Source organism: Lonchura striata, chromosome 3 (assembly GCF_050655825.1).
Source record: "Lonchura striata isolate lonStrDom1 chromosome 3, ASM5065582v1, whole genome shotgun sequence".
NCBI lineage: Eukaryota > Metazoa > Chordata > Aves > Passeriformes > Estrildidae > Lonchura > Lonchura striata.
Genome location: NC_140705.1, coordinates 84,872,509 through 84,896,321, shown reverse-complemented (window position 1 = coordinate 84,896,321; position 23,813 = coordinate 84,872,509). Strand labels below are relative to the sequence as shown.

The 23,813-nt window shown below is 54.5% G+C and overlaps 2 protein-coding genes across 19 annotated transcripts in view; both read right to left on the bottom strand.

The window, feature by feature from the left end:
• CAPN11 (calpain 11) lies at window positions 1–13,128 on the bottom strand. 5 transcript variants are annotated; one of them, XM_085575580.1, is made up of 22 exons: window positions 13,107–13,128; window positions 9,664–9,946; window positions 9,015–9,084; window positions 7,548–7,666; window positions 7,273–7,406; window positions 6,937–7,105; window positions 6,345–6,428; window positions 6,175–6,260; window positions 5,902–5,976; window positions 5,394–5,554; window positions 5,145–5,314; window positions 4,927–4,938; window positions 4,445–4,656; window positions 4,288–4,327; window positions 3,963–4,028; window positions 3,558–3,615; window positions 3,396–3,460; window positions 2,477–2,545; window positions 2,268–2,346; window positions 1,697–1,813; window positions 1,565–1,623; window positions 1–1,318 (listed from the first exon to the last, which is right to left on the bottom strand). In XM_085575580.1, exons 2-22 carry the CDS (start codon window positions 9,907–9,909, stop codon window positions 1,292–1,294), a joined length of 2,118 nt encoding a protein of 705 aa, XP_085431706.1. In that variant the 5' UTR covers window positions 9,910–9,946; window positions 13,107–13,128; the 3' UTR covers window positions 1–1,291. The 5 variants fall into 5 exon arrangements, with proteins under 5 accessions (XP_085431706.1, XP_021406102.1, XP_085431705.1 ...); XM_021550427.3 differs by lacking the exon at window positions 13,107–13,128 and adding an exon at window positions 12,945–13,088; XM_085575579.1 differs by lacking the exon at window positions 13,107–13,128 and adding an exon at window positions 12,704–12,897.
• Window positions 13,129–15,623: 2,495 nt separating this feature from the next.
• The window catches only part of TMEM63B (transmembrane protein 63B), a 48,747-nt gene continuing 40,557 nt past the window's right edge, over window positions 15,624–23,813 (bottom strand). For 13 of the 14 annotated variants that reach the window (XM_085575573.1, XM_085575565.1, XM_085575568.1 and 10 more), the window contains 11 exons: window positions 23,628–23,765; window positions 23,203–23,356; window positions 22,828–22,934; window positions 21,975–22,061; window positions 20,570–20,635; window positions 20,267–20,429; window positions 19,992–20,097; window positions 19,689–19,856; window positions 19,435–19,550; window positions 19,144–19,224; window positions 15,624–18,127 (listed from right to left, as the gene is read on the bottom strand). In XM_085575573.1, coding sequence (XP_085431699.1) covers window positions 17,963–18,127; window positions 19,144–19,224; window positions 19,435–19,550; window positions 19,689–19,856; window positions 19,992–20,097; window positions 20,267–20,429; window positions 20,570–20,635; window positions 21,975–22,061; window positions 22,828–22,934; window positions 23,203–23,356; window positions 23,628–23,765 — 1,351 coding nt within the window. In that variant the 3' untranslated portion in view covers window positions 15,624–17,962. Of the gene's footprint in view, window positions 18,128–18,157; window positions 19,029–19,143; window positions 19,225–19,434; window positions 19,551–19,688; window positions 19,857–19,991; window positions 20,098–20,266; window positions 20,430–20,569; window positions 20,636–21,974; window positions 22,062–22,827; window positions 22,935–23,202; window positions 23,357–23,627; window positions 23,766–23,813 lie in introns of those variants that run through there. The other variant, XM_085575571.1, reaches the window with a different exon arrangement.

Here is a 23,813-nt window from a genome sequence, read left to right as displayed (position 1 = left end):
TCTAACAGATCTGTTTATTCCTGGAGAGCACAGTGAGCAGGGTGAGGAAGCAGAGCTGCCGGGCAGGCAGCAGTGGTTATTGCTGCAGTGCAGGATGCACTGGAGGTGCATCCTCCAGTGACAACAGGGGTCTGGGGAAGCAAACTGTCTGCCTGCCTCAACAGGACAGGGGACAGGCCCTCACTCACTGCCAGGCTGGAGCCACCCCATTACCCCAGAAGAAGGTGAGGGGAGTGGAGTAGCACAAAGAAGTGCAAATATGTTGGCACTGGAGTTCATCCGCTCTGGGCAAAGGAGCCCAAGATAAAAGGACAGTGTTACAGTATGGGAGGATGAGGGATTGGGAGAAAAAACCCAACTTTGTGCTGAAGACCCCCATAAACCACCACCCCCTGCTCTCTGGAGGAAGGCATTGCCTCTTGGGTGCTGTACCCCTTAGCCCTGCTGTGGGCCATGACCAAGGGCAGCAGATGTCCCAGGAGCTCCCAGGGATGGGAGGGGAGGCCAGGCTGCTGTGACAGTGATGGTGTAGCTGTGCCTGCGTGGGCAAGAGGAGCTTCAGTGCTGCACTACAGGGTTGCATGTGTTCACATGATGGAGGAGCCCCGAAACATTCAGTGCTTGAGTTGTAGAGCTTGACCCAGTGGTGGGCTTAGGCAGGGCCATGGAGGTGGAAGGGATGTGTTGAAGGCCACGCAGAAAAGAGCCAGTGGGCTCCACGCTTTGGTCGTGCTTAGTGGTGATAAGTACGGTGCAAGGCTTCATGATATCGAGTGTGGCCATTCCTCCTCCCAGAAGGTCACTGTGGCTTCTTCAGGAACCTGCTGCCTGAGCAAGGCAATATGTGCTGATCCTCCCAGGTGTGGGTGCAGAGATAGGCAATGTGTGCTGCAGGGGATGGCTCAGCACTAGATAAAGCAATACAAGTGTCCTCCCCCTCATGCCCCAGCAGCTGCCTCTCCGTGCTCTGCAGCTGGCCCCCAACTGGCCACCATGCAGGGATTCACAGGTACCCCATGCTGCTCGCCCTCCTCCTGTTCTGGGGTGAGAGGGAGCAAGGGAATGTGGAAAGAAGCCCAGCCCAGAAGAGGAGAAGGGAATCCCCTGCCTGCCTTAACCCCTGGTCCACTGGAGAAGATGGTGTGAGACTTGCTGGGAGGCAGGGCTGGTGGCTCAGCGTGGGATGGAGCAAGGGGGAAAGAGTATCCTGTATCCATAGATCCGAGGGGAGGCACTTGGAGTGGGCCTGGCCCATTGGGGTGTCCCAGCTGCAGCAGATCTGTTGTAACTCCTAGCCACACATCGTCAGCAGCAGCCACTGAGAAGGAGAGGGAGAAGGGATGAGCAGGGTGCATTTTTGGCATGTCCTCATGAGTAAATTTTAACAGCCCTCCATGAAACACAGGGCCTGCAGCAGTCCTATGTACTCATCTTGATCTTTTATGGGTTCTTTCCCTACCCAGGGGGCTGGAGAGATTTCAACCTCCCACCCCAGGTGCCCCATTCACCCTAATGCCATGTCCCCTTGTTTCCCCCCCCAACTTTCACTGGGCTGAACTCTCACCTCAGAAAGGTTCATGACAGCAGTGCCAGTACCTTCAGGGTCCATGCTACGGAAGAACCCTGCAGGGACGCAAGCAAAGTGAGCAACACATCTCTCTGCTCCTGCCCTCCCTGCCGCAGGGCCATCACTCACTGAACATGGTCTCCAGCTTCAGAAGGCAGCAGACAAAGTTGTCAAAGTCCACGCCCATGTCATTGTCTGCATAGCGCGCCACCACCACCTGATGCAGCTTGTTGTTCAGCTTGAAACCTGCAAGGCAGAGAGCAGTCAGCCCCCCAGGGAGGCAGGAGAGTAGGGTGTAGTTGTGAAAAGTCCATGCACCCACACAAAGTCCACCAACCCACCCAAGGAAGGGCACTGTGTTCAGCCTCAGTACAAAGAGGGGATGCTCTCCCTGCAGCCACATATGACTAGTTAGCTCACTGACCCACCCCAGGCCTCTGCTTTGCCAAGATGGGATTCTGCAGGTCAGAGGAGGGCAGAGGCTGGGACCATCTTGTGTGCATCTCTAACTCTGAGGCTCCAACATTTGGCACATCTGTGATACAGAAAGCCTGGTGCATACAGGGGCCACATCTCACTACAACAGGTTGGCTTCAAGCATGCAATATAGGCTGGTTACACTCTTCTCCTGCTATTCAAGACTGACAGCAGGAGCCCCCTCCCCAGCCTCCAGGCCAGTCACATCCTTCTCCAGACTTACCGGCTGACTCCAGAGCCATGCGCATCTCATAGGAGCTCATGGTGCCTGACTTATCCAGGTCATACTGGCGAAAGATTGTCTGCAAAAACATCACGGAGGACATGAAGGGAATACTCTCCTTTGGCCTCCAGGCTGGTTGTCCCCACTCCCTGCTGCCTCAGGAGGGGTGCTGTCCCTGTGCAGTGCACCCTGTCCCCTCTCCTCCTCACCAGCCAGCTCCGGATCTTGTTCCATAGGATCTGGAATTCTACTAGCCCAAGGCGGGCACTGCCGTCTTTCTGGGGAGCAGAGGGTCAAGGAGGTCAAAGCAGCCAGGAAAGGGTGGTGGGGGGTACAAAGGCAAAGCTACCAGATCCCAGCCACAGGAGGTGAGAAAAGCCTGAACACACTTGGCCTGCCCAATTTTTCTCCCAGCCTTCCCCTCTATCCTATGCAGCATCAGCAAAAAGCCTGCAACCCAGCAAAGAAAGGGTAACACTTGAAGTAGCAGCCATGCCACTCCTTGGGAGCAGCTGTGCTGCTGCAGTAGGAAGCACATTGCTGTTCTGTCCTTGGACCAAAACTGGGCTAGCCTGCAGCAAAAAGGAATGTTGAGGGCCGGGCTGGAGAAGGACTCAGAGGTGCTCATTGCCTGACCTCCCAGCTGCATGTCCTTGTACAAGCAGGACACTGGCCATGTCTCCTGTCACTTGACTCATCCACAACAGCTAGACAGGATGGTTTGGAGGAAAGAAATCCAATAGTCCTTGTTCCCTTTGAGGAGTGCCTCAAAGGCTGGGTGGCACAACAGCATATCTGGCTAGGGAGCCTGTGGGAAGTGAAACATAGGAACTTCCTCCTGGTGGTGAAAGTAGAAGGCATGGGGTGGGACTGTGCTGGGTTTTTGGTGGCAGAGCCAGGGACCAAAGAAACAGAGGAAATTATAGCCCTTGCCAAAAAACCTGCTGCTGAAGTCAAAGAGTGTAGGGCAGGTGGTCCTGAAGCCATAAGGACACCTTCCTTTCTTCCCCCAGTTAAACAGCTTCATCACTGTTGGAGAGCCAAGCTCCAGCTCCAAGAGACAAGTCTTGTTTCTTGTAGGCTAAGCGCCACAAAAACCAGCCTTGACCCACAGCACCAAGAGGATACATCCATCAGGTTGACCATGTTGCGGCAGGAGTCCAGGCTGAACCCATCTGTTTTCAGATCTTTGTCTGAGGAGAAAGAAGGAGGTTGAGCACATGCACCAAAACCCAACCTGCTGAGCAACCTGGGCTGCAGGGAGCAAGGAGTAGGAACGGTAGTGCTTACGTCTAGAGATGACTCTGTTCAGAATAGTCCGAAGCTCAAAGACGCTGATTTCCATGTCCTGGAGCAGAAGCAGAGTTAGCATCACCCCTTGCCTGCTCTCCACCCCACTTGTGGCCATTGTCCCCCTCCTGCCAAAACATCACTGCCTTAGTCACAAAACATGAGGATACCATTACATTTGTACACTCAGAAGAGTTTTGGTCACAGCTGGATGCTCTTCGCCAAATCTGCCCCTGTCATCACACCATCCCTGCAGGCAGCCGGGCTGAGGCACAGCACAGATGGGCTTGTCTTGCAGGATGGGACTGAGTGAGTGTGTGGTGGGCTCAAACTCCCACGGCCAGGGTTTGGTTGTCCCTTCCCCTCCCCAGAGGGCTTTCCAGAGCTTGGTGCAGCCATACTCACCTCCCCTGCCAGCTGCTGGAACATGTTCTTGAAGCTATCCTCTATGTCATCCTCAGTTATTTCCTCCTAGGGTGATGCAAAACAGAAAGAAGAGGTTAGTGGTCAAACCCAGGCTCTGCCCTGCCTTCCAGGCTCAATAAACGCCAACTGGAAAGGAAGCTCTTTGTTCTTCTCTTCTTCATTCCCACATCCCCATCACCTCAACCTTGCCAGCCCCTCTGCAGCCACATGACATCCCAGACTCAGACAGCCACCCCCTGCCTGCAGCTTCCCTTCCCAAGTGCCAGAACTTCAGTGCTAGCTGATCCAAAGTGGCAGCTCCTACCTCATCTGCCAGATCTGCCGAGATCTCCTCATCCAGCTCCCTGGGGCAGAAAGGGGAAACCAAAGTGATGAGCAGGGTCCCCAGCCAGCAGGCTGCCTGCAGTGGGGAACATCCCACTGCTCACAGACACGGGGTGTCCCTCCCAAGCAGGACTCACGCTGTGTCTGACTGTTTCTCGGTGAAAACGCGCAGGACGAAGTCGGCCTCCTTGTGTGGCTCGAAGGTGGAGGGCACAATGATGTACTCGCCGGGGGGCAGCCGGATCTGGTTGCTCACCTCCCGCAGGTTGATGAAGGTCTCAGACCGTGCCCGGGACTGGTTTCGCAGGAAGAAGTCCTTCTTCAAGTGCACATTCTGCATGCCCTGGGCCTGGGGGAAGGAATGTGCTTGTGGACTACAATGGGAAGCACCCACAGGGAATGGTGGGACCAGTGCCAACCCATCAGTTAGGACAGCCCTGCCCTGTCGATCCAGCAGGAGCCATCTCTCTCTCCCACATGGAGGTGCCCAGCTGCCACTATCACCCTAGCCAGAGCCAGTGCTGTGGGAGTTCCCATGCCACTGGATACATCAACCCATTTTTGCCCAGTCTTACACTTCCCTCCAAGATAGGGTAGGCTCTGACAGCTCAGGACATACCTCCTCAGGAACCTACAGATAGAAGGGAAAAGGGGAAAAAAATCAGAATCCCAGTACCTGCCCCATCCCTTACAGCTGCAGAGAGCACAGGATGGGGGACATTAGCCCACAGCTGGCCAAAGCTGGTGGAAAAGATTTTCTTGAGGACTGGGGTTGAAGTGGGACTGGCAGGGTTGAGCCTGTCCCAAGGAAGAAACCTTGGAGTGGGCAGGGGTTACCTCATAGACAGCAAAGCCAATGGTGTGCATGTCACCTCCCACACGCCGCTCGCGCCGTCGATGCTTCTGCATCAGAGCCACCAGGAAGCTGCAGGCCACCTCATCATCCCCAGGGTCATCATCTTCTTCCAGCAACTTGATCTTAAACTGGGGGTTGATCCAGAATGTGGCTGGGAGGAAGGGGATGTATGGATGAGACACCTGGTTTCATCAAGTTGCCAAGACCACAGATGTGGAGGCCAGGAATACCTGGGTGATTCCTGCAGCCCCCGGCAGTGCTCCCCCGGCGCCATGTGCCCTCGAACACCTGTGTGTGCCATCTGCTGAGCTCGTCCTTGGTGAGGGCATCGGGGGTCAGGTTGCAGATCTCGAGCCTGGAGAACTCCCTCATGAAGTCTCGGAAAGACATCCTGTGGGAGACAAGTAGGGGCTGAGGCCAGGGCACTGCTGTGGGGAGGGAGGAGAGTGTGAGTAGCTCTGGACCCAGCTAACATTTCAGGAGAATTAAGTGACAGTAAGTTTACTCTTCCTAGATGTTTATTTAGCATTTAGTTGGCCTGAATTTCCTTTAAGGGAGGAAATTTATTAACTAGATCAGGTGAGAAAATGCTGGCAAGCTCTCCAGGGCAGGGAAGCCATCTCATAAAGGCAGGTCATGCACTTCAGGTGAAGCATGACTGCAGGATCTCTCCCCAGTTCCTCTACTCCTTCCCAGACTGGCTGCTGAAATAGAGCAGCACCTTGCTCCAGCACTCACCAGAACTCTCCATCCTCCATCTTCAGCTGCAGCTCTTCCCTCTCGTCAGGGTCAATGTTGTTCCACTCAGCGGAACTGGAATAGCAGGAAAGAGACAATTAGATATAAGGACTCCTGAGAGCAATTCAGACCTGGCCCTCAACTCCTCTCTGTCTGATGTGGAGGGCTCTGCACACTGTGAGCTTCCCCTCAGAATTGCCCCATTTGACTGCAGTGTGCGCAGTGCTTGCTGGCCTGACAGAGCAAGACTGCCATCCCTTCTGTCCTGCTTACCCATCACTCCAGGCTCCAGTCCACTCCACCTGACCCCAGGGGTTCCTGATGCGGATGAGTTGTTCCTGCTGACCCCGGTAGTTCACCTGCCAGACACCAGACACAGGAGGTGGAGCCCATGCCACTGGCCAGTCTGCTATTGCTATTAAAGTCTAATCTAGGTGACTCACATCTCTGAAGGCTGTAACTGAATAGGCGTGGCCCTTCACCAGCTTCTTGAAGGTCACTGCTTCCATATCAAAGGCACTTGTGATCTGAGAAGATGTGTAATGCTCAAGTCAGTAGGACTGAATTCGTGTAGTCTTATCCCTACCCCTTCCCTCCACTGTGTGGAGAATTCTCCTTGCTTTGCACTGCTCCAGCCAACAGAAGTAGCTGGCAGCAACTCCCTGTGCTCAAAGGCTGCTGGTTGTGGACAATTTAAAGACAGTTTCTTTAACAGAGGACACTGAAGATCCATTAAGGAACCACCCAAACATCAGAATTTAAAAACCCTGCTCCAGGTAATTTGCTGATGCAAAACACAGCCGGAGTTACCCGCAGTCCCCTGTCCTGCACTTGAGATGAACAATCCCGCTCCATCCAAAGGAGCCACGTGTTATGCCACAGGGCTGCTCTGGAAAGAGTGCTGTGGTAAGAGGGCAAAGAAGTAACCTTCCACTGGTGTCACAGTGAGGGGACTGCTGATACAGCCTTGGCTGTGAGGCCTCACTTCGGCCAGTGCTGTGGCAGAGTCCTGGCTCATCCCGCCACATCACTTACATCGATGGAGCAGCCCAGCAGGGAGCCCCTCTCCAGCGCCTTGCGGATGATGTGGCCCATGTTGCGAGGTGGCCGCTTCAGGTCATACATCTCTGCCACGCCGCCCGTGAAGTCCTCAAAGCCCTCGGTGGTGCTGCCCCCCGAGAGCGACTCGTAGCAGCCATTCAGCCTGAGGGGCGCGTGAGGAGACAAGGAGGTAGCGCATTGCAGCTGCCCTGCCACTCAGCACAAGCAGGGCCAGTGACAGAGGAGATGCCCTTCCCTCCACCCCACACAGGCAGGTACCCTACCCCATACATGCCCACCCAACCACATGCCCATCACGGGGATACCCACTTGGCATAGGCCTTCTCCAGCAGAGCACTCCAGAACTCGGTGCACTCTGCCGAGTGGACAAACAGAAGTTCCCCGTCCTTGGTGGGCAGCTGGTCATCCACCACCACGTCCACCCACTCACCAAACTGCCAGATCTGGGGGGTAAAGAGGAAGTTGGGTGAGCTCAGAGCATCACACGTCTTCCTCATCCCTACCCCAGAGGGATGGTCTCGACCCACCACCCTTGCTTCTGCCACAGCCCACCAGCTGTGGAGGGCCAAGAGCTCCCAGCCCACCTGGAAGTGAAAGATGCCAGCATAGTCCTCCTGGAAGCTCTGTCCATGGGGCACCACGCGGTGCAGGAGCTCCTCGTTGAGCGTGAGGGAGCCAATGGCAGCCAGCAGCCAGCAGTCGCCTGGGGAAGGAGAGGAAGCTGGTATGAGTACCCATCACCTCCCTAGCTGAGAGGGTAGGTGACAGATGTTTAGGAGCCCATGGTGTGCTCTCTGTGCAAATGTTTGGGGCTACCCAGCTCAAAAAGTCCATGGAAAAGCCAGAGAAGGTCCAGCAAGCAGAACTCAGTGATCCAGTGATCCAGGCTTGCTCAACCACAGAGAGAAGTATTAGCTCAAGGCAATTGGGAATGTTCCTCCCTCACCTGGGGCCTGTGTCCAGACCACCACACATAGTCAGCACCAACAGCCCCCTCCTGCAGCCACTTATTTGGCCCCTCCTGGAACTCATTCATATGACTGCCCTCTGTATCACTACAGTGAGTTCTGTAGTGGAATTACACTTTACATGTAAAAAGCCATTTTAATAAGCAAGCGGTTTCATGCTGCTACCCCAACTTCTCAAATTGCAAGCAATGCCACCGCACTTCTCCTTCTGAGAAATCTTAACCACAAGTGCTGCTCCAGGCCAGAACTGTGCTTTTAAATTCTTTGACTTGATTCTATTTTCTCTTTTGCCTTTGAAGCCTTTCACACCTTAGCCTTGAGCCTGGATAACCTGTAACTGGGCTGTGGTTTGGCTGTGACAAAATGCCATTTCTGAGTTTTTAATGATGAAGTGAACACTACCACAGTGCTTTGGGCTGTTATGCACTCCAGTTGCCACCTCAAGTTTGTCCTAATTACTGGATATATCAAATGTAATCAGCCCTGAAAACAGCATGCTAAATATGCTAAGGAATACAGTGCGCCCAATCAAGTGCCCTACTTGCTCCCAGTCAGGACAACACTGTCTGTGGTTCCAAGATCCATTTCTGATGACCAAAAATTCCAGGTGTGGTTCAACTCTGCTAGCCTACCCAGCCCATTCACACTTCTCTCCTTGCCTCAGTCCCCTCGCCTCCAGAGACACCCCTGGAGAAAAGACAAATCATCACTTGTACACCTCTCAATACCCTTCTGCCACACCACATTCATTAACAAGCATTTTGTCACCACCACCTCAGTTTGTTATTGTCATGCAGCTGCCATCCCTCAGCATTTACCAAAGCAGGGAGCACTTTGGAGCAGCTCCTGGCATTGTTGTCAGCATGTGTGAGGCATGGATGTACCCAGAATCTCCACTGATCTCAGCATGGTCAAACTGTGCACACATCAACTAATTTTTGTGGAGCTTTATCCTAGAGCTACTAGGAGGCACAGGATACCCCCTGACTTTCAGTTTCCACCTCACGGAATGGAAAGGGCCACCCAACCCTCCCCAGTCATTATTCCTGGACCAAGGTCCAGGGACAAAGCTTCAACACTCACCCAGAGCCCCCTGGCAGATGTCCGTCCGGGTGGCACCACCAACGATGAACTGAGGGTCATCCACTAATTCCTGCAGAAGAACAGAATCAGATGCTGGTGCTTGACCTTGGCAGGGCCTGAGCTTCAGCAGGGCTGGCACCCACTGCAACTCTGACTCGAGAGAAATAGTATATGGTCCCTGTGAGATGTACCCCACCTGCCTTCTGCTAGGAAAGGCTGCTTGACTGCAACCCCAAGGCCATCACCATAAGGCAAGGCAAGATCTGCTGTATCTATGGGAGGACAAGGCTGGATGACATTTCCCTTGCCCTGATGGCGTCAGGGGACATGCACTCTTAAAGGCCCCAGCTACTGAGGGTGGCACATCCATGCTATGACACCTTGAAGTAAGAGCACAACCCATCTGTTTTGAAGCCCACAGTCTGCTGCCCAGAGGAAGCAGTGCCTGCTAAACACAATGCTTTTCTGAGCAGACACTCATGGGGAACGACCCTGGGCCCTTGGGAAAGTGGCTCTGCAGCACTCCAGGGACTCGGAGCACTGAGGGGTGCCAGCAAGGGCCAGTCTGCAGCTCAGCACACCACGTCAGTGCAGATGTGCAGGGCAGGGACACCAGCCCAGCCTGAGAAGAAACAAGCCCAGCACTTACCGACGGACGCTTCCACTCTACTCCCCGTGTCTTGCTGGAGTGTGGCCCCAGCTCCTTGAATCCAAGGGCAGATGGGCCAGCTGGGAATTGGGGATCCCTGAAGAGGGTGCCACTCTCAATGCACTGCTGCTTGAGGGCCTCATAGTCCTGGTTGAGGTACTTGATGGCGTTGTTGTGCTCACCAAGCCCCTCAGCTCTCAAGCGGTCTCTCTCCACACGAGCAGCCATCCCGCCAAAGGGCATCATAGCTTGGCACCACCACCCCTACCTTCTGCTCCACTCCCTGCAACAGAACAGGCACAGCCACGCTGGGGCAGGGTCTGCTACCCTGCTCTCCCCTGGGGATACCAGCCATCACACAGAGCCAGGCTTGGAGGCTGAATCCCCAATTCCCCACCGCTCCCACAGCAGGAACCTTCTCCAGCAGCATTGGCCTGGCACCAGAGACCCCCAGGGTGGGCACACACACCAGGAGAACCTCCCACACCCCATCCCCAGCAGCAGCCCTGTTCTGAGCCGTCTTCTCTGGCCTGGCCGTTGCAGCCCTGTTGTCTTTAGGGAACACCAAGGGGACAAAGCAGCATTGAGGGCGGGCTGGGAGCAGGCAGCACCCCCCAGCACCTAGGCCATGGGTCCTGTCCTGTCCCCGCTACAAAAGGCTAAGCCCAGAGGAATTTCAGACGCTTTCTAACCTTGTCAGCCTCTCCTCCCGGCGCAGCTTTCCGGGTTCTTCCCTCATCCGGGTCCGGGAGGGCGTCAGCGGCCGCCCGCAGCTTCTCCCACCCCCAGGGGCCTCTCCCACTCCTTTTCCCTCTTCCCCGAAAGCCGGCCCGGCTGCCTGAGCACTGAGTCAAGAGGGGCGGGTAGGGAGGAGCCCAGCGGGGCGCAGATAGTTCTGGCTAAGGGGCCAGAGAAGGACGGGGAAGGAAGAGGCGCGACGGCGCACACACACACACACACACACACACACACACACACACACATACACACACACACACACACAGACACACACACACACACACACACACAGCGAAGATGACTCAAGGGTCTTCACCCGCTAGTGGAGCAGCCTGCTGGGAGACCCCGAGGAGGGACTGCGGAGCCCAGTGAGGCACGCTGGCACCAGGAGAGCGGGGCAGGACAGACACCGCAGAGCCCGCATCCTGCACCTCTCCCTGCTCTGGTCATCCTCCCGGGGCTTTGCCCAGCAGCTCACGGCCAGGAGCTTCGAACCAGCTTGCCACAGCTGCCAGGCATGCCTGGTCCCGCAGCCCTGCCCACCGCGCCCGCTGCTCTGGGCAAGTCCCAGCTCCCTTCCCGGTGTCCTGCTGCCCTCAGCCCTGTCCAGGCACCAATGGCAGCAACCAGCACTCACACCCACCGCACTGCCCAGGCTGGAAGGGGCCTCTGGCACCGTCTAGTCCAAGCCTCCATGCAAGCAGTGTGACCTGCAGCAGGGCCATGGGGCAGGTGCCACTGCCCCCAGCCCACTGCCATTTGTGGCTCATCCTGCCCCACTCCCCAGCAATCTCAGCTCCTGCTTGGCTGGGCTGGTGCTGAATACTTCAGAGGTTTGTCCGTATGAGAAAGTGGTGTAGTCCTTGAGTAAATAAGCCAGGAGCCAGCAACCCACTCCGAGCAGCAAACTCAAATGCCAGTGCTGGCCCACTCCCTTCTCAGTATGCTATTCCAGGGGAGCAGGGCACAGCCTGGCTCCAAAGAGGTGTCTTTCCTTGTCCTGAAGTGCTGTGATAGCTAAAGGGAAGGCAGGCAACAGTGAATAGGGTGCAAGCTCCCTGCATAGGGCATAAACTTGGCTGCTAACCCATGTGGCTGTTCTAGCCAGAAGCTTTTCAGAAGAAAAAATTTACTCTTCCCTATGACTCTGCCTACTCTGGGATGCTCTAAACCCACTACCCTTCTCCAGGGAAGTGCCAGCCCTTCTCTCCTCTACAATGGTCCCACATCTATGGAGCTCCTCCTACAACTCCTGCCTCACAGCAACCTGGCAGTCTCTCCCAGTGGCAAGGCACTTGGTGCCTGCAGAGCTGGCTGGCTGGCTTCTCCAGTCCCAGACACTTCCTGGAACAGAGGGGCCCTGAGGGAAGAGGGATCCCAAGTACAGCTGCCCACACTGCCTGCAGTTCCCACTTCACCATCTCCCCAGAGCTTACACCACAACCTGCCAGTGGCCAAGGACCTCCACCTACCCACAGCCCCTGACAGGTTCCCTGCACTCTTTCCCATGGACCTACCAGCACGGGACATGGCTGCAGACACGGGTAGCTCTGTGCAGACACGGGCACCGTATGAGTTATTCTTAGCTCTCTGGCTCAAAATACTCGGGAGGGCTGTGCTCAGTGGCAGAGGGAGGTCACGCAAGCGCAGAACAAAGGAAAGCGTTTCAGACCCCACAATGGGAGAGGAACCATATGGGTCTTTAAAGCAATGGGGTCAGCTACTGACACCTCCCCAGGCTTATGCTGATGGACACTGCAGGTCCTCCACGGAGGAGGAAGGGGTGTGATGAGACAAGCCAAGCCCCCAGGGCAGTTCTCCACCACAGGTGACACCCAACTACAATATGATGCTTTCCAGTACTCGAGGCACCTCTGATCCCTCCCAGGTGGGAGCGAAAAGACACACTGGTTCCTGCAGGGTCCCTGACACCTTGTGCACTTTAGCGCATACTGCAAAACCCTTGGGCAGCATCATTGTTGAAGTCCAGCCAAAAATCTTTGCAGACCTCTGGTTTGCCAGCTGCTCTTGCAAATCAACGGAAATGGGGAGTTCCCTTCCTCAAAACCAGCCCTGACAGACGGTATCCTGCCGCATACTCAGCTCGGGCAAGGCGTCACAGCCTTCCGTGGCATCCCACAGTGCTCAAGCAGCTCTCGGGCCCTTTCCAGCCCTCCAGACGACAAAGACCCTCGTTTCCCACAGGCTCCCCTTTATCTTACCGCATCCCTTTGACGGGATACGGGCTTGGCTTTGAGGTCGGCAGCACATCTCGGGAGGCTGCGGTACTCAGTTTACTCACCGCCCCGATTGGGAAGCTTCTGGGTCTCTGCGGATGCGTTACCTAATGCAAAAATCCCCGCAGATAGAAAGGGGATGGGAGGGGTAGGCATGCCTAGATAAGCTTAGAAAACAGAAGAAGCAGCCGGGGAGGGAGAGACGGACGGACTCGAAGGCCTGCCCGCCCGGCGGCGGGCTCCCCCCCAAGTGCTTAACCCCAAACTGGGGGTCGAACAAGGGTAAGGACGGGGGGATGGACTTACGGAAGCTGCTATCGCCACCGCCCTGCCCGCTTCGGCTCGGCCCGGCCCAGCACAGCCCGGCTCAGTACAACCCCGCAGAAGGTGGAGTTTAGGCGGGCAGGATGTATGAGCAAAGCCGGGAGGGCAGGGGGAGGGGGAATTAAAGGAGCAGTGACAGCTTACAGACACTGGGAGGGGATTCTTGATCCAGGCTGATGGTGAGGTCCTGTCTGCTGGTACCCTTTGCCAGATCCCAGGGATAGAGGAGTACTGCCGCGAGGGGTGTGCTGTTTCCACCATTGTTCTGAGGAAAGGGTTGGGTCCATACGGAAACCAAGGCTGGAGGGGAAAGAGGAAGCATTCCCCTAGGAATGGATTTGAGGGTGACTGCTCCACATTGCCGGCACCCCAGCGTAGCTGGGTGAAGCTCTGTACTGCACTTTGTCCCCAGGATTTATTGACCTTCTGGTGCCACGGCTGAGTACGGTGGTCCCACCGGATATCCCAGACTGTTATGTCCCTTCTCCCTTCCATTATGCCTGCGGGGACTTTGCCCGCACCACCTCAATCAGTGGCTCAGGTGGTCACGGTCAACAACGCCACCACCAGCTGCCCCGGCCTCCCTGCGTGTCCCGGCTGGCACTCCCCTCTGCCCCCCGAGACTACCAGCTGCCCCTCGCTGCTGAGTGCCAGCCGGGCTCTCTCCGGGCAGGTCCACTGCCCTGGCGTTGTCTACAGCCACACCGGGGCTGCCCCTGTGTGCCCTCCGTGACTCATGGTGCAGCTATACTGGGTGGTGCTGGTACCAGGGGGCATGGCCACACAGGGTTTGGCACCATACAGGGGAACCCTGTGTGGCTCAACATGGTTTTGGCTGGCATGGCATGGCTCAGCATGAATTGGCACAGCTTGGCTGGTGTGGCTTAATCCAGCATATTTGACACAGTCTGGCCTGGCATGAGCAGCTCAGCTCAGCCCTGCCCCAGGAAAGAGGCTCTGTATTGGCATTCTTTTGGTGCCAGGACTGAACAGGGTGAACCTAATAGGTGCTACGAGCCCTGGAACTCCCTCTCCTTCCATGGTGCCTGTTTGCAGCTGGGGAGGCTGTGCCCATACAGACTCACTGCAGCAGCTGGCATCGAGCCTGCGTGAGCCCAGGCCTCACAGGGCACCTGCTTTCTACCTCACCCCATCCTTCCTAAGCAGGGAGCAGGTTGCACGTGGGGCCAGGAGCCATGTCCCTTTCCTGAGGGAAGGGCAACCAAAACATTTAAAACCAGCTGTAGCATGGTCCTGCCGCTGCAGGCACAAGGGACCAGTCTGGTCCTGTCCCTATACAGGGGACTCTGTTCCAGGCAGCTTGTTCTGCTTGTTCCCACCCTAGTGCAGAGGTGGCCTCGGGGTGCCCTGCTCTGGGCTGTTTCGAGGGCTGCTTCATCTTTTTCTCAGCCAGGCTTGCCACAGGCTGGAAGCATAAAGCGGTCTCTTCATAAGGGGGACATTATTCAGTTCTGCACAGAACTGCAGGCAGCACTGTGCTTTCAAACAGCAAGAAGCCTGTAGGGCCAGGCCTTGCTCCTGCTTTGGGTTTGTGCCCGTCCTTTTGACGCTGTTGTCCTGTTCAGCTGCCTTATTATCCTTCAGTGGCCTCCAAAGCTGCTTTTACAGATCCCTCTCCTGGGGCAGCAGACAGCTCCTCAATAATCCTGTTACAAAGGCTGTCCCATGTCCTTCCCCCTATGCTTAGAAACGGTTTCCCTAAAACACCTGGAAAATCTCTCTGCAATTTTGTTGTTTCCTTCTCTCAAGCTTTCCTTTGCAGTGATAGCTGCAGAACTTGGCAAGAGGCACGGTTCTTCTTTCTGCCTTCAGCTTTTTGTTCTCTGGCATTGCCTCTTCCCTTGTTCTTTGGCTGTGGACAGGAGGTTCTTTTGTCCCCTTCTGGTGCTGCACTGCTGGCACATGAAGCCTGATCACAGTGAGGTGGGGATGGAGCTGGGGTCACTTGTCCGTCTCTTGGCAGCCCCACACTAAGCCTCGCCTCTCCATTGTGCCATCCTCCAAGCAACGGCCACAGTGCACAACATAAGGAGCATAGCACACAGCAGACTCCTGGGAAGCACGCCAGATCCAGCCTGCACGGAGAGTAGCAGGGGGCTGGCTGCTTGCTGTCTGTCCCAGCACTCAGGGGATAGCTGACATAGGAGCAGCATCGTGTTTTGGGGAAGTGCTGCTCTGTGCTCCAGGGGTCTAGCATTCCTCATGCTTTCTCAAAGGCTGTAGCTGCCCACCCAAACCGGTGTCCGGGTTTTGAACAGATATTGCAGGAGTGGCTATGGAACCTACTACTAGAACAGTATGGGTGGGCTGACATGTGGCATGAGGCTACCAGTGGAACTCCCCCACTGCACCATTCCCAAACCATCTTCTTCCATTGCAGCCTCAGTGCACACAGCTTCCCATCTACCTGCTTTTAGCAGCAAAGTCCCTGATGCCTCTGCAAGTCAGAGGGAAAGCCATTCATGCTGCAAGAGCCTGTGAGCCATGGCTGAGTTGCTGGCAGCAGGGCAGGGCTTGTGCTCATGCTACTCCCCACCCTTCCTGTTGTATCACGAATGCTCCTGCAGCACCTGGGGTCCTCTCTTCCCAGGTTCCAGCCCCCAGCCCACTCCACAAAGAAAAGACTGCACAAAAAATAGCTCCTTTTTTTCCTTTTTTCTTTTGTACACAAATATATACAGGGTATTATACACATCTCTACACAGACAGTGCCACTCAGAACACACAGCTCTCTGTGGGTAGGGCCCCAACAGCTACAGAGGCAGCCTCAGAGCACAGCCATACCTACAGAGACCATAGCATCCCAGCCCACCTGCTGGATCAGGAGCAAGGGCAGTAGGTGGGTGTGAGAGGAGAGAAGAGGGTCAACATCCCCCCCCCAGCCCCAGCCTGTGAGTGGACTGGGAACTCAGCTCACATGCTTATTTCATTCCTGGCCACTACCTGAAAGGGATGGGCAACTCTCACCATACCCCTTCACACCCACGTGTGCTCCATTCCCAGCTGAGCCCTGGAAGCTGGCGTGACCTGCCCTCCCCATGCACTGAAGACTCGCACCTCTTCTGTTCCATCCACCCTTTTCTCCAGGCCTGGGATTCCTGTAGAGATTTTGTACATGAAAGGTAGCTATGTCCTGCCTGGAGCAGCCCCCCATCTGCTCTCTGTGGGTCTGATTCCCTTCCTCTAGTGGAAGGCACAGGGGAGAAAAGCTGTAAAATGTGACCACTGTTCCCTGGCAGATGAGGTGGGCAGGGCTGACAATTCACTTGTTCTGGTCGATTAAAGTGCTTGGCGCTCCTGGGCCAGCATGGGTGATTGAAAAGGTAAATGACCATCCCCTTTCACCTGGCCCCTCAGGGTACACCTCCAGGGAGCTGCTACAGCGCCCACTGATGACTGGCAAAGGGAGGGCGTTAGTGTCCGCAATGAGCACCAAACAGGACTGTGGCAGGGTCTGAGGGAAATAAATATAGCTAAATAGCAGAGGGATTTATTATCTTCCTTTACAGTTTACACAAGGGGAAGGGGGAAGCAATTGAGGGTAACTGATACTGACCAGAAATAACCTCACAAAGTGTCTTTCAACAGCATCAGTCTTTCCATGTGCCAGGGGCTCCAGTCACCCCTCCCACCCATCCTGTTCCCTGCCTGCCTCTGGGACACAGCTATCAACAGGGAAGAAGCAAGGACAAGAGGTAGGAGAGGAACAACACCCCTCTCAGGGGGGGTTGTGTGGTGGCAGGGGACCCTACACCAGTCAGGGCAGGTGAAGAAAGCACAGTCCCGTGAGGCTTTCATGGTCCTGAAGATGGTGGTCTTGGTTGGAGACAGCTCCTAGGGGCTGCTCTCCCAGGGCTCCCTCCCTCTCTCACCACCTCAGGTTGGGGAAGACCCTGCAGCAGCTCAGGGAAGGGGCCTCATTGCAATGAGGCAGTGCTGATCTTGCAGGGTGCTGGCCTGTAGCCTGAGACCCTTTCTCCCCTTTCCCTAGCACCCAGGAGACCCCCACACAGCCTCCCCAGCCCCAAGCCTGACCCTGCTGTGCAGACACAGGGCAGCAAAAGGGCAGCTGCAGTGCCATATGGGGGTCAGGTTGATTTGTTTGAAAGGGGAATAAAATGTGCAAAGAAAAATGCCACTTTAAATGATGCTGCAAACCCCTGCCTGTGCCCCTGGGGGAGGAGGGAACAGGACCTGGGGGAGAGGCTTCCTGCACCTCCTCCTGCTCATGAGAAATGCCCTCAGCACCCCTCACCCTGCGAGGGCCTATCTAGCTCATGTCAACCCAGTGCCCCTTCCCTGGTGTGATGCCACGCTTGACCACAAAGTCAGGATCACTGTCACCATCTCTGTGCTGAGGGGGAAGTCCGTCACCACCCCTAGGCCTGGACCAGCTCCTGGGATGCCACACCAACTGGATGCTGGAAGCAGTTGAGAAAGGGCACACACAGGCAGGCACAGGGAGAAGGTGCAACAAAAGCCAACCCCACCGTGGGTGGGGTTTCCAATAAACTGACTGAAGTTTTTCATTTATCACCTTCCTGTAAATCTAATAAATTATTAGTTTTTCTCACCAGAAAGACAGGGTGATACAGTTGCCTGCTCAGAAGACCCCAGATGTTCTCCTTATGCCCCTTCCCACAAAGCACCCAGCTTTCCTCCTCCCTGCAGGTCCAGGGCAGCACCACGGGGGTTATAGTCCCCCTCCTCCCCAGCCTCTTGGAGTCTGGGGTCCAGGGATGTTTTGAAGACGGTAGCTAGTAAAGAGCATGCCTGCCGAGCAGCTGGGCTGGCGCAGGGGTGGAGGGGCAGGGAGATGGAGAGCTTGCAGCAGGGCCCCTGCCCTCACTGAAGGCAGCGGCCCTGGGGGCAGGAGGGTGAGAGCGGTAGCCAGCACCCTCAGGTGCCTCTTCCCAGGTCTCTGTGTGCACAGCCTGCCCTGCTCCTGGGCCTCCTTCCCCTCCCACCCTTTGACGTCCCTACTGGTGGATCTCATTCGCTATCAGGCTGTCCTCACACGACTGGAAATCTGTGTCATTCATGCCATCTGCGTTGATGAGCTCCTCATCCTGTGATCCCTGCTCCTCCGACTCTGTTGCTTCGCCCTCCGGCGAGGAGTCCTGCAGCACTTGGGCGATGTACTTCTGTCAGAGGCAGGCAAAGGGCAGAGAGAGAGCAGAGACACACGTGAGTCTAGGGAATTTCTCCAGGAAGCAGAGCACAACACACTAAGCACCATGCATGAGGCTGAGCGTGGGGATATGCTGGGAGGGCAAGGAAGCGTCTAGGCTCCATGGAATACACCAGGAAAGGTCTAAGAGTGGGGCTTAGCCCCGAAACACTAGATGTGTTTCAAACCCCAGCAGTCTGGGACAGGGCATCTGGGCTAGGAAAGAATGTGGCTTTTCAGGCTCTTTGGAGCCCATGTGAACAGGAAGACTGCACTTCCTTTTGTGCTAGTAGATGTGTCCTTGAAGCTCTGCCTGCCTCTTATATGGATTCTCCTTTTAGCAAAATGTTGCTGCTTTTTGGTGTCTGGAGCCTAGGAGGGAGCCTGGATTACATGTGCACACCCCAGCCCTCCTGAGGAAGCACGAGGCTCTGCTTTACCCCATCTCTGCAGCCCTGCATAGATCCCCACTACAAAAAACCTTGTGGAAGGAAGCAGTTGGAGTGAGGCAGTTGAGCCAAGGTGAAGTTCAGAAAACCAATTCTGGGGTTCTCAGAATGTTGGAGAGAAGAGTCCCCAAAGCACTTCCATGACCTTCAAGGCAATGTCCACGGAGACACCTTTGTGTCAGCACTAAGACAAGCCTGGTGGGTGATAGCCTCTGCTGGTGTGCAAGCGTGCAAAGATGCAGAATGAGAAGGGAGACTGACCCGGCTGGATTCACCGTCCCAGCCGAAAGAGACGGAAACTAAATGCACATCATCTGAGGAGCAGTGGAAAAGAGGTGTGTGTGTGAGGGTTACACTTCATCGAGAGCAGGTGAGGGGCACAGTAGCCAACAGTTGCCTCCCAGCCTCACTGGGAGGATCCAGGTGCTGACTCAGAAAAATGAGAAGTGAGGAGTGAGGTACTCAGACAGGGAGTTACCTCCCCCTTTCCAAATTCAGGCAAGGAGTGTGCCAGGGCCCAGAGGTGGGGAGTGTGACTCACAGCTGATTTAGGAGCTGGCAGATTGGTGGCAGGTCTCCCATTCTGCCTGTTGTCCATGGCATCCACTTCTGTGTGATCAATCTGGAGAGAAAAGGAGAAATTGAGACTGTCAGGGCAACATACTTGCTGTTCCACCTCAGCAATATACAGGCAGCAGAGACAGCCCTCTGTGAAGTCAGGGTTGACAGGCTCTGCCAAAGAGCGGGCTGGGACCCCTCAGAGCCCCTGCTGTTTTGTGGTTGAGCTGTGCTACCAAGGAGAAGGGTCCCACACCTAACCATTCTGCCTCACCTTGTAGTTGTGAGCGCTGAGGTATTTGAAATGCCCAAAGCAGACGTGACACAGGCAGATCACAATGGTGATCACGAGGACCACAAAGGTGAACATGGAAGTGGGGGCCAGGAAGCCTGGGCAAAGGAAAACCAAAGTGTCAGTGTCAAAAAGACTGTGACCATGCTCCGTGGTGGGAGGCTGCCAGGATCAGAGCCTGCCCAGGGAGTGGCTCAGTAGGAGGCTAAGGGTTGGCATCCCAGCCCAGTGCTCACCTGTGCGCACTGTGGAGAAGAAGAGAAGCCAGAAGAGGCAGAGGATGGGGGCTGCCACTACCTGATTCACAGCCCCCGAATGGATCTTCTTGTCCAGCTTTGCAGGCAGGTAAGCATAATACAGGTTGTATCGGTCCACCAGGTGCTTAAGCAGCATGTACATGAGCCCTGGGAGAAGGAGAAGAAAGCCAGACAAGTGGGGCATCAGCCTCTTTGCTAGATTGAGAGGGAATATCTCTCCCACATCAGCCTTCTTGCCTCCCCTCTATCTCTATCACAGGGAGGCAGAGGTGTATCACTTACCAAAAGGGACGATGATGGGGCAGGTGATACTGTATGTCATGACTACAGTGAAGACACACATCATCCAGGCGTAAGCAGCTCCAAACTGGAACTCATAGGCCTGGTGCTGCAGGAGGGAATGAAGACCCATCAGCACGAGGACCTTGAGAGCTGAGTGGGTATATGCAACACACCCAACTATATGCACAGCACCAGGTGAGCCCCATCAGGGTCCCATTGCAGGACTCCCCTCCCTGGGTGCATGCCACCACCCATCCCTCAGCCCCACTACATACACGTTTGACGTTCCTCCGCTCGGCCGCTGAGCGGGCCAGGCAGAGGCGTATCATGTACATGAGCAAACCAGGGATGCGCAGCAGGTCCATGGCATTCCCGATGAAGGCAGAGGCGATAACATAGTTGACAAAGAAAGCCCCGTTGTCTGGCAGGAACACACATCTGGGGAGATGCAAGCAAGAGCAGGATGCAAGGGGTGCTCCCTCCTTGCAGGAGAGCAGCTGGGAGTCTCCATAACCTCTGGATGCTAACAAGAGCCACCTCCCATTGTAAACAAAGCCTTTCTACTCAACTCCACTTACTCAAATCGTACGGCAGCTTCAGCAAGGAATTTTTTGTCGAACAACCAGCGGAAAAATACATCCAAGCTGTGGGGGAAAGCAAGAAGATGAACCATCATAAGCAGCAACAGACAGAAGTGCACATATATAGAAGCTGCTCTAGAAGGATGCAAAGCTCTGACCATAGACTGTTCTGTTCTCTGTTGAGTGTGTCATCAGCAATTATGTAAACTGGACATAGGAAAAATAACCAGAACAAAACAATGCAACACTCAAAAAGGGATGTAAACATTCCCCATTCATGTGTGTTCTTATCCCTTTACTCTGATCCTCTCAGTATTTTTCCTCTCTCCTCTGGGCACTACATTCATGTAAGGAACAGATGACTGACTCTAAAGAAGAAATTGGTTAGGTACAAGGTACTCTGCAACAAGAGATTTAAAAAATCCCTTAGAAGAAACAAATCCCATTTTCCTTAATTTTATAGAACTATCCAATAATATAAAACTATCCAATCCTCTGGCACAGGTGGAGTATGGAGCTCAACAGGCAACAGCAGGAGGATTGACTCCTCAGAAGGAAGGAATCTGTTTTGTGGTCAAAATGCAAACCTTCTGAGAGCATGCACCTGCCCAAGATGCAAGTTTACATGTAACAAGGTGAAGGACTATTCTTCTGCCACTATCACATGGTTTGTCTTATTCTCAGGATTTGCCTGACATCACCATTGAGGGGTTGTATCTCAAGTACGGAATTTAGGTGGGATTTTAAAGACCCCACAATGTGTAAAGAATGAACTAGCACAGAGTTTCCTGTCCCTTACCCACTCCCCAACTTTTTCTTCCTCACACTGTTCTCCTACTTGGCCCCTGTTCAGCACTAGAGCCCACACCAATGGCTGGCAGGTGATGCATCAGTGTTTACCACAGGGTGATTCTATAAACTCCACAGGAAGATTTGAGGCATAGACACAAACAGATGAGCACCGCTGTACCATGCTAACCAGCCAAGCAATGTAACCTATACAAGTTCTGGCTTAAAGGGGGAATCCACTAGTTTTGTGCAAAATTTGGACTGCACACTGAGCACAGAGATGGAGAATGCCTCCCTCACCAGGAGACATTAAGCAGACTTTTCACACATACTCATCTACCGCGTCAACATTTGCTGCATTATTTGTAACATCACAGCACATGTTAATGCATCTGCAGATTGAGTCAGTAAAGTCCTAGAGACCCAGTCATGTATGGTCTGGCCTGCTCTCCCTCAACTAAAATTAAATACCAGTCTCCCAAGGGGATGGTGGCCAGGGCACCAGTGCAGTGAGGAAAGGATGTTGTAAAAAGAAGAGAACAATCAGGCGTGCACCTCAACCCTCCCTGTGCTCCGTATCTTTGTACTTGCCTTCCCTTCCTACAACCCTTACCTGCTCAAGCCCAGTGATGGCAGCAGCAAGACCATGAAGATGAGGAAAGTGTAACACTTGTGCATGGTTGTCCGATTCTCTCCAGACCTGAGGACAGAGAGGCTGTTAACCTTTCACCCCACCAGCCACACAAGCTGTGCTCCCAATGGCTTTCCATCAGTAAGCACTTCCCGATGTCCAATCTAAACCTCACCCTGTCCATTCCTAGTACATGAATACATCCCCTTTCCCTCCAGTATATTTGAAATCTGTTATCAGGTCTCCGTTCCTTTCCCCTTGTCTCATAGGCTCTGCAATCTTCTTCCCTGACCTGCAATCCTGAGAGCTGGTGACACCCTCCCCACCAGTCTCTGCAACACAGACCAGAAAACAAAGGTTACATTGCGTGTCCTGCGGGGAACGTGCCTCACAAGCAGCAGGCTTCTAGTGCTTTGCATTTCAAGTGCCTTCCCTGAGGCCAGAAGCCAGAGCAGCTAAAATGATTTTCCCTTGGAATTTCTACATCTTACACATGGTACAGGCACACCACCCCTGCCTGCTCACCTGAGCCAAGACTTCCCTGGCTACTAGCATTTCTCATAGTAACTAGCCCCAACCCCTCTCAGCTTTCTTCTTCTTGTAGACCTGTCAAATTCTGCTCACACAATCATGCTGCACAACAGCAGCTAAAGACTGGCAGAACAGCTGTCTACAGCAGTCCCCAGGTGCCAAAGAGGTGCAACATAACACCATGCTTGGAGTGAAAGACAGAAGTTCAAGCAGAAAGATCCAGCCTGTAGCTTTATGTAGTGAGAAGTGTCTAGCAGCTAATCAGCTCTCTAAGAAGGTAGGAACAGGTGCTGGCTGTCCTTACCTGGTCCAGTGTGCTTCGAAGAAGGCAGAGTAGTATACAATGGTGGGCAGAAGAGCAGAGAAGCACCACAGCAGAAGGGTGGGGAAGAACTGGGTGATGATTGGGTTCTGCAACAAGGCAGAGGAGAAATCACATGTCACATAGTGAACCAGCTTTTGTGCTAGCCAAAGGTACAGTTGCCTCTGCTGATGCCAAGGCCCCAGCACTGTGACTGCCACTGCAACCTCTCCAGGTTCAGCACTTCCCTCATGGTCAGGTTGACAAGACCTGGGGAACAATGACAGTCTCTCTCCCTATCCCCAACTTTGTAGGGGATACCATGCCTTGGGGTGATTCCTGTGTTAGCCACCCTGCACCTGTCTCCCAAGTCCTTACATTGAGGTACTCCACAGGCTTGGTGACATTGAACTTGTCCATAGTGGTGATGATGATAGCAGGAGTGGTAAGAAAGAAGAGGAGGATGAAGAGGACCACATTAATCACAAAGCAGCGGATCCACCATATAAAGCCCCGGATGGAGAGGTGTTCCCTGGGAGGGAGAAAGATGAATCATGATGGCTGCACAGGGCAGACTACCAAGCTGTGGGGCTTTGCATGCACACCACAGCCCAGCCTGGTGAACAGCACTTGGGGTGCCAGCCCAAGGCTTTCCCCCTCCCAGTCAGATCAGACCTCTAGCTCAGCCAGGCTGGGCTTCAACAAGAACAACTCAGTTACTGGAGGAGCAGATAGAGAGGGAGAAAGGGAGGGTGTGTCCCCTTCCCACTGGCAGGGCCACTGAACCCTAGAGAGCTGCTCACCAGTAAATGTTCTGTGGGTCAGGAGCATAACTGACGGTCCAGTTGGAGACATGGAGGGACTCGCTGCAGGAGGAGGCTCTGGGCTCCCCACGGCATGCACAGCCCTGGCACTTACAAGCGTTGAAATCTTTGAGGATTCTGGACAAGAGAAAGAGGGACACCCTGACACAAAAGGCTGGCAGGCAC

Coding starts and splice junctions, on each gene's coding strand:
- CAPN11 (XM_085575580.1), bottom strand. CDS start 9,909: ATGATGCCCTTTGGCGGGATGGCTGCTCGTGTGGAGAGAGACCGCTTG. Junction 4,328..4,444: donor GAGAAACAGTCAGACACAGC/GTGAGTCCTGCT, acceptor TTTCTGCCCCAG/GGAGCTGGATGAGGAGATCT. Junction 3,461..3,557: donor GAACAGAGTCATCTCTAGAC/GTAAGCACTACC, acceptor CTTTCTCCTCAG/ACAAAGATCTGAAAACAGAT.